The sequence below is a fragment of the Patella vulgata genome, chromosome 9 (assembly GCF_932274485.2).
Source record: "Patella vulgata chromosome 9, xgPatVulg1.2, whole genome shotgun sequence".
NCBI lineage: Eukaryota > Metazoa > Mollusca > Gastropoda > Patellidae > Patella > Patella vulgata.
Genome location: NC_065887.2, coordinates 17,822,348 through 17,839,896, shown reverse-complemented (window position 1 = coordinate 17,839,896; position 17,549 = coordinate 17,822,348). Strand labels below are relative to the sequence as shown.

The 17,549-nt window shown below is 35.3% G+C and overlaps 1 protein-coding gene across 1 annotated transcript; it reads left to right on the top strand.

The window, feature by feature from the left end:
• The first annotated feature begins 360 nt into the window (after positions 1-360).
• LOC126832364 (2',5'-phosphodiesterase 12) lies at positions 361-6,451 on the top strand. The gene is made up of 6 exons (XM_050563112.2): positions 361-1,178; positions 1,715-1,854; positions 2,560-2,722; positions 4,310-4,598; positions 5,378-5,492; positions 6,158-6,451. Exons 1-6 carry the CDS (start codon positions 394-396, stop codon positions 6,418-6,420), a joined length of 1,755 nt encoding a protein of 584 aa, XP_050419069.2. The 5' UTR covers positions 361-393; the 3' UTR covers positions 6,421-6,451.
• Positions 6,452-17,549: the final 11,098 nt, after the last annotated feature.

The window sequence follows — 17,549 nt, the reverse complement described above, 5'->3', positions numbered from 1 at the left end:
GAATGGACGAAGATGGTTTCGGTAAATATTCATGATTTTGAGGCTGAAGGATAACAAACAGAGTTACCAGGTTGGTTACGGTAATATGTCCGGCGAAGAGTATGTTTTTAGTATCTCAAAATTTTGGTGGTCAACCTCAGACAAATTTTGGTGTAAAGACATGACCATCTATTTCTCTGTCTATAGTGAAAAACATTCAGCTCAACGAAAATTTTTGGGAAAAGTTGAAGCCGGGCAAAGAGACAGAGTTAACATTGAAGTGAATGGGGAAATTAATGGTGGTCTGCATCCAAGTAACTCCCGAGATATAATATAGAGTTACCCAGCTCTAAACTACTCTTACTTTTGAAAACACTTAACAACCCTGTTATTTGTCAACATCCGCTGTTTCACATGTCTCATGCAATCCTGACCGTTTTAAATAGCTTTCTGGTTAGAGGTTGTCAAAGACGATTCCCTCTGCTGGCCAGAATGTCACACATATATGTAAAATGCATCCCTGAGTCGGAACGTTTGGAAATAAGCGTAGTTTATGATAAACGAACTTACAACATGAACCGCCCAAAAGAAGAAGAAATCGGAAAATGTTTTGCTCGTCTGCAATTGAATATAGTGAAAGTTATGGAGAAAAGAAAAAATAAAAAGAAGAAAAAGAGCAAAGAAGCGACACCCGTGGAAGATTCAGATTCGAATATCTCAATAAGTATGTTAAAGAAAGGCAAGACTTTATTGGATACAACGCCAAACATTGATGCCTGGACTGAAGACTGTGAACTTGTTATCGGGGACACAAAACTTCAAATGGAAATAAATTCACCAACAGTTATATCATTATCTCTACCAGCCAGTATAATGTCTGGATTTCCAATATTTCCAAAAGCAGAATTGGAATTTGTAAATGTTGATCAGTGTAAATTTGTTTGGTATCGAGAACCATTGCCTTCTGCTTCTGCCAAAGAGGCTGACAATGTTCCAGTTGAAATATCCAGGGAAAGATATTATTCGCCTACTCCAGCAGATATAGGACACCGTTTAAGTTTGAAACTAATACCAATAAATGGAGAAAGAGTCGGAAAGGAAATGTCAGTTACATCCAAATTTGAGATTGAGGCTGGACCAGGATTATGTCCCTTTGAAAATAGACACCTGTATACACAAAAAGAAGCAGAAAAAGAAAGGTCTCAATAAAATTCAAATCTTTAATTTTATTACGTATTTTACAGTTAATCCTTTCTCTACGCCCACTTTAAATAAACACTTTACTTTTAACGGGTAGCCGATCTGAGAAAGTTCCTCGGGATATCCTGCGGTGGTTTCCCCTTGTCAGTGGTGTAGGACAGAGGGCCTGACAGGAATAGCATCTAGTTGTTCAGAAGGTACGGTACAAAAAAAACCCGGTCCCGTGTACACATTGGCATGAACGTACAAGAACCCACAGGTGGAATTTGAAATAAGAGTAGGCTGTCAGGGCAAAATATCTCTCATTGCACCCTTTATATTCTGTCAGCAGGTAGTAATATTTTGCAATATTGTTTGACAAACAGAGTTACAGTGTTCATTAATAAAATGATAGCCTTAATTTTTTACAATATCACAAACTACCAGTAGTGAGTATTACGACCAGTTGACAAAAAGTAAAGCATTGTCAGCCAGTGTAATTGTCTGTTGTAGATGTGAGCCATTGTATAATTTAAATTGCTTTTATTTATTTCAGTTTGAGAATTGTAAGTTATAATATTTTAGCTGACGTGTATGCTGATTCAGATTACAGTAGAACAGAATTATTTCCATACTGTCCACCATACGCATTAAACTATGATTACAGAAAACAATTATTGTTAAAAGAAATAACAGGTAAATAGAGGACCAGTAATCACACACAGCTTGTGGCATTGTAGGACCTAAATCACTTTGTTTTGATGTGTGATTTAATTTTTCATTTTGAAAGATTACCACAATTTTTAATTTCAGTTGATTTGATTTTAGTAGACTACAAAATATTTTCAAATACTTTGACATATTTGAAACAAATACTAATTATTGACCATCTGCTAGGGTTTAAGTGGCAGTGTGCACGATCGCTCATACATTAAGATTATGATAGAAGCTTGATACAGTGACTACTGATTGTCTTTAATTAAAGGTTTTCAAAAAGAAAGGAACCCATGCAGAATGTATAATTTGATTACATCTCTTGTTATGGGCATCTAGGACTTCACTACTTCAGTCATATCAATTTCAAGCAACAGTTTATTTCAGCAGGGGATCACAGTGGCTACATGGGTAAGACGCTTGATCGCTAGCCTGGAGGTCGGGTGTTCGATCCCTGCATTGGCGGAGAAAGTTCATCCAGATTTTCCGGATGGGAAGAAAACTTAAGTCCTGTGTACATATTGGCGTGCATATAAAAGAACCCTTGACAGTTGGAATTCAATATAAGAGTAGGTCATAGTGCTGCTGTCCTGGCAAATTTTCCCTTGAGCACACTGTATGGCGTAAACCCGTCTTCATTAGGCCAGGTGGACGTTAAACCCCATTTCATTTCATATGTTTTTTCAGGTTATAATGGTGATATAATTTGTTTACAAGAATGTGATAGAAAATATTTTGAGAGTGATTTTAAACCAGCTTTAGATCTTCTTGGTTTAAGTGGTTTACTGAAGGTCAAGGGAGGTCAAGTTCCAGAAGGATCAGCTTTATTTTACAGAAGATCCAAATTAAGGTAAATGTAATATTGTGCATGCAGATCAGCTCTCAACTAACACCCTTATCTTATTAATGATCAACACTGTTTTAATAAAATACTAAAAATGGGTTCATTTATCAATTTGACCATATAACTACATGTATTGTCATAGATCACGAGAACTGAACAGGCAAAGACAACTGTTAACTGGTATGGACTGGCCTGAGAAAGTATGACATCATGCAAAGTGATTGATTGATCTTTAAAAGGGTTATTCTCAAAGGAATATATTTATTTATATTACTGTTGTATTTAAGTCAGCTTGTCAGGTTAGAAAATATAGTGGGATGTTGGGCGTTTTATACAATTTTGATGATTGACGAAATAATTGTCAGTTAATTTATAAATAGTGTACATGTACATGTAGCTGGCATGACTAGTATCATTTTTATATGCCCACATTTTGGAATTGCCTATGTCCATCTGGACATCTGTTCACATTTTGTTTGTGGACATTCTACATGTCATAATTGTTTTAACGAAACTTAATGAAAGATCTGGGTTGTATTCGTTTTTTGCACGAATATAACCATAGTTTCGAGGATTATTGCCCCAGTAAAAATCACATTTTTAGAGGCCACAAATTTTATTTGATTTTAATGAAACTTAAAATGTATGTTCATAAACTTTATATCCCAAAGATCTCTATTTTTAATTAATGAAACTAAAAGTATGTCTTTATATCCCAAAGATGTAGGTTGTGTCTGATTTTGGCACTGTGACTTCCTGGATTATTGCGCCTGATTGTACGAAAAGGTCAAAAATTTTATTTGATTGTAAAAACTGTTCAAATATATCACCTTTACACCATAATCAAAATTGCCACGCCCCTTCATGCAAATAGTAGTAAAACATCTAATACGTTGTGGACCCTCTAGAGGCCACTATTTTTGTCTGTTTTAGATGAAATTTAAAATATGTGTTAAGAATCAAAAGATCTTGGATGAGTTAGATTTTGGTGCCCACTTAAAGGAAAACTTTGTGAATGTGATAGAGGCCATAGTGTTTAACAGATTAATTTTTGTAAACCCGATGACATTCAGCATTCTGCATCTGTCAATCCCATAGTAACTCCCCTTTGCTGAAAACGTTCTGTATGCAGTTAGAAACTACAGTTTTTAACATATTTATTTCAAATTTGGCCATGGGAGGATGAATCCTATCGATTTTCAGCGTTCCATATGTAATTCCATTCTGAATTTACCTTCCTTTTCTGAAAACCTTGTGAACATGTTAGAGACTACAATTTTTTTATTATAATTCGATGTAAAACAATGAGAGGATGAGTCCTATTGATTTTCCTTGTACTCTGTACATCTCTTCCAAAATGTGGGTGTATTTTGCATGGCAACTGCTTGTTATAATAAAATAAGAGTTCGCTACTCGCTCATTGCATAGAGAGAGTGATAATGCCATTTACTGTGAAAAATATTGAGTTTCCAAATTTTAAAATATCATTTTTCTTTTTGATTAGTTGCCAGAATATTGCTCATTTTTATATTAGCCTTAATTTTCAAAACATATTTAATATTGTTTCTTTTTCTTTTGTTTCCACATTAATAGGTTACTTGGACAACATGATATTATTCTAACAGAAGTTGTTGCTAATGATGAACGATATTCAGATTTGTGGCAGAAAATTTGTTCATTAGGACCACTGAAAGAGAAAATGGAAGCTCGAAGTACTGCGTTACAATTAACTGTATTTGAATCACTGGATGTAAAAGATAAAATACTCATGGTGGCCAATACACATTTGTTTTTCCACCCAAAAGCATCACATATTCGATTGTTACAAATCGCAATATGTTTGCGACATATTGAGTCTGTTATGTCTCAATATACATCGGAGGTATGCCAATCATAATATTTAGAATTTGTAAAATCTGATCGACTAGAGAGGTTTTTCTGATGTTTATTAGGTCATATATATCTATATTACTCTTGGTCTTTAGAGGATATTTGTCTCATCAAGAAAAGAAAAGTAACTAATTCTTAATAATATCATATTAATATATCTACGGCTTTTAAGATATTACTTTGTTGCTTATGTTTGTGTAGAATATTGTGTTCACTGATACCACTGTTAACATTGAAACAATTAATTTTAGTTCAGTCTATTTTAATTTGATCTCTATTTTTGTTCGGTTTTGGTATTGGTTGCACTATGATTGCACTTCTGGTTGAACTGTAGTGTAATTGAAGAGTTTAAATGCAGAAGAGTTTAAATATTTAACATAGTATAACTATCTTAGCGATTTTGAGTAAATGCTTGGCCTATTTAATGTATGGGAGGCTGTTCAGTACGCTGATAACAAATTTAAATTTGGTCTTATTACAGTAAGGGATTGAAACTAACATCACTAAATTCTTATAATGACCTTAGACAGTACAGTGTTTCCCAATCTTGATATTGGTTGATGTACCATGGGAAATCTAACTGAACAGAGTAAATGCAGATGTCTGGAGTCTGGTTCCTCAGAGATTTGGTGATCTGAATGACTTATTCCGCATTTTGCATTTAAACTCATCAAATGTAAACAACATAATAACGGGTGTGACAATACGGTCTAATTTTGATTAGATTGGATTTAGTTTAGGTTTATTAATATTTATTTGAAAATATTTCAGGGTAAAACAGTATCGTTTATATTTTGTGGTGATTTTAACAGCGTTGCTGAAGAAGAAATTAATACTTTTATGACAACTAAATTTATACCTTCTGATTACTATCTGTGGAATTCCAGTAAGTGAAACTTTAATCTTAGTGTGTTTTGGTGTCATAGTTTGACTTAGTATCCGGTTTAGCTTGGTTTCAATACCTAATACCATAGCCTTTTTATTTTTTTCCAAATAAAATGGTAAGCCTACATAATATACAATAAGTACTAAATGGTCCATATGGAGATGCCAAACCAGGTACTGAACTAGACAATGACACAGGGGAAATCATCAGGTTATTTTAAGACTAGCTCCCTCCTTTCATGTCCAACATTTGATAGAAAAATCCACCTGGATACACATGTAAATTAAATGTCAGGAATTGTGCATATTTGATAAATTTTCGCCTTAGAGTATTGGGATAATATAACTAAAGTTGTTTTAAGGGACAAATATGCTGAAAAACTTATTATCGGTAAAAATATGATGCAAAATACAGAGCTTGAGCTTATCATATATTATGATGTATATAAAGGGTCGGCTGTCCAACCTTGTGGGTTTTCTCTTGGTCCTTCGTTTTACTTCCACTGCTAAAGACCCCTATGCTAAAAGACCTTTCTTAAGTCGAGTAGATGTTGGACCCGGTTTCTTTTTCTCTCTCGCATATTGTGACTGTAGTTCAATTAAGTTGAACTTAGGTTATTTGAATATGTGAGTTGGATATATGTCCTTGTTTTTCTATATTAACAGGTGGCGAGGAAGAGAAATTAAACGATTTAGAACTACATCATAATTTTAATATAATAAGTGGATGTGGCTACACAAAATATACAAACTATACGGCTGGTTTTCATGGCATGTTAGATTATATATTTGTGGATTCAGACAATTTAACTGTGACTGAAGTTATACCCATGCCAGAACACGAAGATGTTACTACCCATATAGCTCTACCTAGCATAGTGGCACCATCTGATCATATAGCACAGATATGTCAAATTAAATGGAAATGATTTATGATTATATTAAAAATGCTCTTTAGTTCTTGTTTATTAAATGTAATTTTAATGGGGTAAAATGTTGGCAAGAGATGGTGAACATATTAATATTCCTCTGGTATACTTTCCATTCATCTACAGTAACACAGTGTATATCCCACTGACTAGCTGTTAGGGATAGTTATATGGTAATATGGGTAACTGAAGATTATTTAAGATCCCTATAAATTAATGGTACTGGAACAGCTACCTTATCAACTTGTCAATGACAAATTTTAATTTGACTTCTCTTTACCACCCTTTCAGCCTTCAGAATTTGAGCCCCTTGTCTTTCTTTGTTAATGTTATTCACACCTTAGAGAAGGCCAATAAACCGAACCTGCAGCTCTGTTTATTGTCCCCCGCCTTTCGAAGAAAGCAGGGGACTATTAAAATGGGTTCGTCCGTCTGTCCGTCCGTCTGTCTGTCCGTCTGTCTGTCCGTCACACTTTTTGGGACACAATAACTCTCTTCCTAATTGAGCTAGAATGTTCAAACTTGGTGTATGTGTTTATTAGGTCAATGCCTTGATGGAGTTCGAAGATGAGCATTTTCCGCTTAGGGTAAGCAGAGATAAGCAATTTGATTGGTTGATGCTTTGGGACACGATAACTCTCTTCCTAATTGGGCTAGAATGTTCAAACTTGGTGTATGTGTTGATTAGGTCAATGCCTTGACGGAGTTCGAAGATGAGCATTTTCCGCTTAGGGTAAGCAGAGATAAGCAATTTGATTGGTTGATGCTTTGGGACACGATAACTTTTAATTGAGCTAGAATGTTCAAACTTGGTGTATGTGTTTATTAGGTCAATGCCTTGATGGAGTTCGAAGATGAGCATTTTCCGCTTAGGGTAAGCAGAGATAAGCAATTTGATTGGTTGATACTTTGGGGCACGATAACTCTCTTCCTAATTGAGCTAGAATGTTCAAACTTGGTGTATGTGTTGATTAGGTCAATGCCTTGATGGAGTTCGAAGATGAGCATTTTCCGCTTAGGGTAAGCAGAGATAAGCAATTTGATTGGTTGATGCTTTGGGACACGATAACTTTAGTTCTAATTAAGTGAGATTGATGAAACTTGGTGTATAGTTTCATTACAGTAATACCTTGACTAAGTTTGATAATGAGCATTTTCTGCTCAGGGTAAGCAGAGCGATATGCAATTTGATTGGTCGAGACTTTGGAAAACAATAACTCTCCTACTTTGATTGTTAGACTATAAGTAAAGATATACTGTTTGATTGTTCAATACTTTGTAAAAGATAATTTGTGATAAATTTATATGTGTCCTCTAATTATTTTCCTATTTCGGCGGGGGACATCAGCCTCACTGTTGGCTTGTTTGAGACAGGTCTTGATAGCCCCAGTGAAACATCAAACTAGTTGAAAGTAAAAAGATTGAAAGAGCTATTAGATGCAATGCTGGAAATTCTGGCAGGTTTTAATTAAAAATACTTTCTGAATATATATTAGTAATAATGTAAATTAGTACATTAAAAGTAAATAATAATCTAATATTTTCCACAATCTAATTAAAATTAGATGAACATTTCATTTAGTCTGATTCTCATCTCACAATATATTGTAAATTAACATACCACATTGGTGTTCAGTCAGTTATGTTTTGGGTACCATAATCTGCACAATACATGTATATACCCAAGTCTTTGGGTAACCTTATTCAAGATTAAGATTATAATCAGCTGTATCTATTTTCTGCTGAAGACACTCAGCTTATTGACAGTTACAAGCCAAATCGGATTGATCAAGATGTCGTGATCAGGAATCTGGAAAAGGGAAAATTTTCTAGATATCATTACACATGGGATGTCATTCAAAATGTTGAAACTCAACGACGAAAATACTGACTTCGGAAGTGTGACATTCAATCTATAAAAATTGGAAACACAGCAATTTCAGTGTCTTCAGCAGATTAAAACACATATACTATTTCGTTTCGTTTTTTATAGTTCAGAATTTCGTTTTCTTGTCTTCACAACAATAGGACCTGGAAGAGTTGTTATATAACAGGCGTTCTAGTTGAAGTGACGAATTAGCCAATGAAACGATCTGTTACGGTGAGTTCTTGGCGTACTCTGCGCGGAACTGTAGGTAAACCCCTAGAAACGTCAACACTGATTGATTAATCAATGTCTCATGTAATAGGTTCAAAAGCCGCTCATATGACCCCTGACACAACCTCCCAGTAGAACGGGTCAGATCTTTATGTAGTGTAGGCCATCGAAGTATAAAAAAAAATGAAACGAAATATTAATCAGATTGAGTTTTGAAGATCACGTGAAATGTAAAATATGTCATTACCATCTACTAATGATCTGGGTTTCGACCCATAGTTCAATTCTTAACTGCAAGGAATTCAAAATCGTGCTGCACACTGCTCATTATACATATAACTTGAAAACATTTGGATCCAGAACCTATACAAAACGCATCACGCATACTTTCCGACAGTGTGTTCGTGGAAAAATAAAATTTTGTCGGTCATCTTGTATCCTCCTGCTGTTCCGATAGAAAAACTGTTTTCAAGTGCCACCAGACAGGCCTCCTCTCTCTTCCAACGCAACTTTGCTGTATGGCACTGCAGTACACCCAGGTGACACCTCTCGAATTTTGTCTTCATTAAATTTTGACATTTTTATTAATTACGAAACTTGTTCATTGTACAGTCTTTTGTCTTCATTGTTGAACTAAGATACATACTAAACTTGGGCGGTCTGTTTACAGTTAGCTCCGCTTGAGAACAGACACTAAGCTAGTTGACCGACATTTTATGTCCTAAATCGACGATTTTAATCGAAAACGCTAAGTATACTACGAGAATTTTGTTAAGTATTTATTCTTTATCCATTTAATAAAACTGAAAAAGTTTATTTAGTCTTTGTGTGTATGGCAGATGTGAAACAGAGTAGGACCGCATTACAAAACATAATAATACTAATTTTTGGATATGGCGGCCATTTAGTGCAGAGATCTATTCTCGAAATATGAAGTAGATGGATCTCTGTGTACAGCATGACTTAGATAACAAACCTTACCTCTCAACCCTCCGTGTTTCGAGATAAGAGATGATGCTATTACCTTCAGTGTAGCACATGCGGGAGCGATTCGCACCCGGCATTTGTAAACAAAATTGAAAATATTTTTAATCAAAACAACGATTGGTTATTGTTATTTATAATATTTCTGCCACACCCAACTACAATTAAGCATATAATTCTACCTGAAACGGGTACAAATCCCCTCTTTTTAAATCAAAGCGACAGTAGATTGCTTTTTCCGACATTTTAAATTTACGTCTTTAACACATAAAGGCGGGGCCTCGTGTGCAATAGCCAATCAATGTACCCATCTGATCAGAGATGCGCAGTAGTAATACGGCGTAATTATGAACGTCCGAATCAATTTTGAAAAAAACAACGCTTGATTTACTTTATTGTCAATATTTGCTGATAAATGAATGTTGTTTCAGTAGATTGGACTGCGTATGTGTAATAAGTACTAATAGTATAAAATTAACTAATTTTTAAGATGGTACATACATTAATAAAGAAATTGAGTTTGCCACCTGGAACCGAAGGCATCCAATCGTAGCTAAAAAAAAAAAAAGCACATTAGTATATCTCAGCGTTTTAGTTACGTTCTCGTAGCTAAGCATGACTAAGATACTCTCCATGCTTTCATTCTTTTTGACAGTTTTGGGAGACTTTTCAATGATACATTACAAAATGGCCCTCACCGGATTCTACATAGAAATGGTTCCACTACTGATGTCTTCCGTCTTGCTCCAGCCACAGTAGTGGATCGCCCTAAGGCCTTCCGTCGAGCAAGTTACTGGCCTATAACTCCCTTAATTTCCAATTACACTGACCCCAAACTGTACTTCACATAGCTTAACATATAATAAACCAATTCCCATTGAAATAAAGGTGAAACCTTACCATATAATTATATGAATTGATTAAACCCAACTGCTATGCGAAATTTCTGTTCACTTTAAAATGGCTGCCAAACCAGAATCACGTGTGTCATGTCACTCGAAAATACAGAGAAACTGGTAAGATAAGATTATGATTTCAGTGTTCCATTCTTCACTATTTGTAACTTAACTACTTATTTCAATGCAAATTGTGATGATGTGTGTTGAAAATTTTGCAGTTGAACCTAAGTTTACTTGCTCAAAGCCTCGAATAATGTATCAATTGCAGCTGTAGATATCACGGCTATAAATGGCAGCAAGATTCTACAATGTAAATAAAACTTAGTATGTGACTTAATGTCGAATGAGTTTTTATTTTGTTTTAGCTATTTGAAGAGTAATTGCCTGAGTAAGAGAAATATTTGATGATCACTCGATTTTATTAACGATATTACCGAACATTAAAATTTAATTTATTGAAAATCGCGACTCGCTCACTTATAGCTTCAGCAAGTCTATAGTCATGTGTATCCAAGCAATGATATGGGGATATGGCGTGGAATTTTGGGACTTATGGCCCTCCCCATTTGGGAATCAACGTTTGTAGTTCTTCGGAAGAACCCAAGAGTCTTTCACATAGACAGAATTATACAGTTTTAGTCAACAAAATATGTCTAGTACGGATTTATTGACACAGTAGGCCTACATAAACAAAACAAACATTCTTTCCCAATAGATTATCGTTAAATTGATTGACAGGTCGTTGATCGAGTGAGGTGAATTCAGAGAGTTGATAATAAAGAGAATAAATTATCAATAAGGAAATAACTTGTATGTTTAGTGACTAATGTGATTGAATATTGGCCAATAGAGAATATGCATTAGTGTAATATTGGTGTGAATTACAACCATTATCCGGGTAAGATAGTTATCATTTAAAAGGATAAACTTTATTAAAGTTTTATTAGATTTCTATTTGATTTCAGATTAATGTGATAGTATTTTAGCTCTAGAATCTAAAAGTCTGTTAGTGCAATCAATGAATCGAAAAGATTTTTTTTTACAGTAATAGCGATTTAATGGTGCGCAGTAATTTCGGAAAATTGAACAGAAATATATATAAATTTCATCACATTTGTATATGTTGTCGCTGTCGTCGTCTGTCCGTCCGTATTATCTCGTAAACACATCAATTTGGAAGTTGTAGAGAGTAACAAGAATTTTTTTGAGATTGGAATTTAATATAGTTATGGTGAACGCTAGGGGCCCCAAATTTATAGAAATATTTGCATATACTCCGGTCATATACTTATTGTAAAGTGATCCTTATGGTTTTGAATATATTATATAATGAGATAGCCGCTGTAAACTTGAAACAAGGTTTTACACTGACACGTTGCACGACAAATAAGTTTCAGTGCCCCCCCCCCCCCCGCCGCCGATACCTAATGGGCCTTAGTCCAATGAGCTACTATGCCTATCCGGCCCTGTGAACGCTGAACGAGCTGATGAAATCCTGACTGACAGCCTCATCCCTCCAGTTTTACGATAGTAACATCCACTTCATCTACGACGCTTCCACCAAATCATCCAATTTGAAATGCACAGACAAGATGTTGGAATTTATTAAAACTGAATTAGATAGAATTAGTCTTGGATATATATTGCTTTTAAAAGACGTTAATAACAGTAAGTTCCATATTATAAACAAGAGCATCGCTAACGCAGCAATATACGTCCACATTCCTGTTTTGTTTGATATGGTCCAGTTTGCATTGAGGGTCTGTGAAATAAAACTGGGTTGTAGGACTGCTATCAGTTTAACGTTTCGTTCACATTAACAGAACACAATTTTTATTTTAAAACAATCGATGTCTTTATTCTAAAAGCATGACGTTTAGAATAGGTATCCCCATTTCAAAAGGATCGGTTAAGAATTGCGGCCTGTAGGCAAAACACAAGACACACAAACATTAGGCGTGACTCTGTCCCAAGGGGTTGAGCATGCACCAAAAATAATAATAGAGGCCAGCCTTAGGATTAAGGAATAAGTGTAAAAACGTAGCCTTAGGCTATAAGGAATAAGTCTAAAAAAAATTTCAAGATGATCGATTAAGAAATGCGGTCTGCAAGTGACACACAGACATAAAAAAAGAAAATGGGCGTAGCTCTGCCCCTGGGGGTTGGGTATTCACCACAACTAATAGGGATGTTCCTTAGGATAGAAGGAATATGTATGCTAAGTTTCAAGGTGATACGATAAGAAATGCGATCTGTAGATGACAAACAAATAAATAAATATAAGGGATGGGCGTGGCTCTACCCCTGGTGGTCGGGCATGCACCAAAAACAATAGGGATCATACTTAGGGTATAAGCAATTCATATGAAAAATTTTCAAGACGATTGATTAAGAATTGTGGCCTGTAGGTGACACACAGACATAAAAAGAAAAGAAAATGGGCGTGGCTCTGCCCCTGGGGGTAAAAAAACAATAGGGGTCATCGTTAGGGTATAAGCAATTCATATGAAAAAATTTCAAGACAATTGATTAAGAATTGTGGTCTGTAGGCGACACACACACATAGAAAAAGAAAATGGGCGTGGCTTTGCCCCTGGGGGGTGGGCATGCACCCAAAACGATAGGGATGTTCCTGAGGGTACAAAGAATAAGTATGCAAAGTTTCAAGATGATACGTTAAGAAATGCGGCCTGTAGACGACAAACAAACAAATACAAAAATGGGCGTGGCTCTGCCCCGGGGAGGCGAGCATGCACTAAAAACAATAGGGATCATCCTTAGGGTATAAGGAATAAATATGTAAAGTTGATACGTTAAGAAATGCGGTCTGTAGATGACAAACAAATAAATAAATATAAGGAATGGGCGTGGCTCTGCCCCTGGGGGTCGGGCATGCACCAAAAACAATAGGGATCTTCCTTGGGGTATAAGGAATAAGTATACCAAGTTTGAAGAAAATCCAGTAAGAATTGCGCCCTGTAGGCGACACAAAGACACACGAAAAGAAAATGGGAAATGGGCGTGGCTCTGCCCCTGGGGGTTGGGCATGTACCCCAAACGATAGGGATGTTCCTTAGGGTACAAAGAATGTGTATGCAAGATTATAAGTTAAGAAATGTGGCCTGTAGACGACAAACAAACAAATACTAGAAATGGGCGTGGCTCTGCCCCTGGGGGTCGGGCATGCACCAAAAACAATAGGGATCTTCCTTGGGGTATAAGGAATAAGTATACCAAGTTTGAAGAAAATCCAGTAAGAATTGCGCCCTGTAGGCGACACAAAGACACACGAAAAGAAAATGGGCGTGGCTCTGCCCCTGGGGGTTGGGCATGCACCCCAAACGATAGGGATGTTCCTTAGGGTACAAAGAATGTGTATGCAAAGTTTCAAGATTATTAGTTAAGAAATGTGGCCTGTAGACGACAAACAAACAAATACTAGAAATGGGCGTGGCTCTGCCCCGGGGGGTCGGGCATGCACCAAAAACAATAGGGATCTTCCTTGGGGTATAAGGAATAAGTATACCAAGTTTGAAGAAAATCCATGAAGAATTGCGCCCTGTAGGCGAACCACAGACACACACACACACACACACACATACATACATACACACACACACACACACACACACACACACACACAGACAGGGGCGACGGCATAATACGTTCACATTATGAATGTGGACGTATAAAAATAGGTTATACGATATCTTTGCCCAAGAAAATATGGAAAAAATAAAATCGTCCGCCAAGGGTATAATTTATCAACATTTAACTAATAACTTGACGCTGCAGAGCTATTTCTTTTTTAAAAAAGGGTTAAATCTATTTTCCTTAATACTATTAGCAAATTCCGAATATCCGTGCATAATAAATAATATAGAAATAGGCAGATAAGAATAAGAATAAGTTTATTGCAGTAATATAGGTCAGAGACCAAACGTTACAAGTTTGAATCAACTATAGAAAATGATATGTACAATTATATTTTAAAAGGTGCGATTCATTTTCAAAATATCTGTATAAATAAGTATAATTCTGTAGTTGCAATTGAGTAGGCTATATTTAAAACAATCAACTGGCACGGACATAATTATTTACAGCAATTTATATATGATACTTGGTGACCCTTTCTATATAATGGGAGATGGATAATAATATACAAGGATCGCTAGAATTTGACAGATTTAGGAAGTTACAACGACTGATATTTGCCAAATGTACACGTTCAAAACAAACATCTCTGATGTTCTTCGTTTCTATGCATTCAAACATAAAATGAAATAAATCTTCATCACATTGATGGCATAATGGACATAATGGAAAAGTAGTTTGATTCCGTCTATGCAAATTCAAACATGTTGGTAATAGATTTAGCCTAAATTTTGTAATATTTCTCCTGTGTTTTAATTGAATGTTCGATAATAAATAAGATTCCTGAACTTGATTTATTTTGAATTTGCAATAATCTGTTAAACTTTCGCTTTATGATAATTTAGCTGACTATTCTTGTAAGTTTATATCTGATAATTTGACTTATAAACATGTTAAAATTGCCGATCATTTCAGTTTCAAAAACAAAACCAAATCCTAAGGAATATAACATAATTCTGACCTTTGTCACCCAACTAACCCTGCCGGCTTTGTCTAATTGTTTTAACATAATAAATACTTGTTTAGGATAACGATCTATGGGCATACGCAATAGTTTACACCAATATTTAATACAACACAAAGTATATAATATATGCTTAAACTGTGTCTTCCACATTCCCCAAGTGTTCCAGCGTTTGAGGAACTCTTATGAATTCCTAAAATGAACTTGCAAAAGTTGTTATGCACCTTTTCAATTTCGTGCCGATATTGAAAACCCCACAACTCGGCTCCATAGATGAGGACAGGTTTTATAACATGATCAAAAATCTTGAAACACAGGTTGATATCTAAATATTCCGTCTTTCTAATTAAACTTCTTATAGGTATCAAGGCCTTCTCCGCTTTAATTGATAAGTTAGTAATATTTTTATTCCAGTTCAATCTGGAGGAAAACATTAGGCCCAGATAGTTATAATAAGTTACAGTTTCTATTTGTTCATTATTCAAGAACCATTTCTCATTTTGCTTTATTACACCACCGTTTCTAAAAACAATTATTTTGGTTTTATCTGGATTTACTTTAAGATTAAACTTTGAACAAAATTTCTCTAACAAATTAATTTTATATTGTAAATCCCCAACTGAATCAGAGAACAATGACACGTCGTCAGCATATAATAACGAAGCAATTTCTGGTGCTTCTGGAATGGTAAATATACCCCTGCAGTTTGAAGAATTTAGCATCTCAACAAGATTGTTAATATATAAACAAAATAACAATGGGCTTAAAATACATCCTTGCCTTACACCGGAATCACAATTAAACGATCGTGTTACATAAGAATCAAGTTTTACACAGGAGGTAACAGATTTATACATAGAAGTTAATGTAGCATACATTTTCCCATGGAGACCTTTATTTATTAATACAGATAGCAGTTTAATTCTGCTCAAACAATCATATGCCTTACTGAAGTCAACGTATAATACAAATAGCCTCCCTTTGGATTTGAATAGATATTTTTGTACCAGACCCTGAAGAGTGAACGCATGATCGATTGTAGACCGACCCTTACGATATCCAGCCTGGGCTTCATCAATTTTACCCTGTGTTTCTGACCAACTTTTAAGCCTCGGGTTTAGTACTGAAGCATATACAATAAATAGAACGTAGTGAAAAGAAAATGTACACTTTGTAACCTGAACGATATAGAAAACGAATTTCATTTTATTCTAAACTGTCCTTGTTAAAATGAATTGCGACACCAGTTCATCAAACCATACTTTTTACGAAAACCTAATACATGTATATTTAAATTAATTCTATTATTAAGTACAACTTCAACATCCGAACTACGGACCATGGCCAAATTTCTCATTTCTGCAGATAAGAAAAGAACCACTCTATTGTTACATTACTATGGTAATAATTTAGTTTATTTTCCCCGTTTTAAAGGCATTTAGAAGATCGGAAAGGAAAATAAATTAACCCATGATTTTATGAAGTTTATAATATTTACCGATTCTTTCCGTCATGTTTAAATCTTTGTATCCTATTTAGGCTAGCAATTTAACACAATTTATTTACACCCCACCCCTATACTGTGTTGTCTGTTTGTATTTACTTGCCATGTATATACTGTGTTTGTAATTATAATGTATATATATTGTTGATAATGCTTGTGTATATATGTTATCTGATGAGTCAGTAGACTTAAAGAAATAAAGAACTGAATACGACGGTCACCATACTAATATCATAAAATTGTCTATAGTAATGGCGACGCTGAATTAAGTCACTGCAGTATATATATATTTTTTAAATTTCCATTTTAATGTACAGGTAGTTTAAAAACGAACGCCCAGCTTTAGCGCGCATTGAACTCCGCGAAAAACTTCCGTTATTATTTTCAAATCCAAATCCATTACCAATGAAATTATAAGCTATCTGGCAGCCCTGTCTTATTCCATTATCCACAGTAAAAGAATGATAGATTTGTGTTGTAGATGACATTTTTATTGTAGGCACATCTTCCTAGCGTGTTTCAAACCATAGGCTTGCCATTTCCAGCAGTGTTCTTGACAACATTGTCGTTTATGCTGCAGTATTTTTTTTCTTCAGAAAGTGTTTTTATTCGTCTGTCACTTAGTCTTTGCCTTACGCTGGCGTCACACTATTCCGAAATTGACTCCATACGAATATGAAATTTTGAATTTCGCGCAAAGACCAATCAACGGCCAAACCAAGTGCGATGCCTACCGAACGTCACACGATGGCACCCGGACCACACACGAAGGTAATACGAAGATGTGAACTTTGTACAGTAGTTTTATATCCGCAGGCCACATGATGGCCCTGAAGAGTTGCTCAGGACTGACCCAGGAGAATGCTTTATTGGGTGTCACAATCTGTCGAAGTTGACAACAGATAATCACACGATAAAGTAAAATCGGCTCAGATCGTAAAAACACCGGGCCATTCGTAAACTACTAGAAGGTTTTATTACTCAACAAATACCTTCTCGAAGTATGTAATACAATCTAATCGGGTG

Coding starts and splice junctions, on each gene's coding strand:
- LOC126832364 (XM_050563112.2), top strand. CDS start 394: ATGTCTCATGCAATCCTGACCGTTTTAAATAGCTTTCTGGTTAGAGGT. Junction 4,599..5,377: donor TGTCTCAATATACATCGGAG/GTATGCCAATCA, acceptor AAAATATTTCAG/GGTAAAACAGTATCGTTTAT. Junction 5,493..6,157: donor TTACTATCTGTGGAATTCCA/GTAAGTGAAACT, acceptor CTATATTAACAG/GTGGCGAGGAAGAGAAATTA.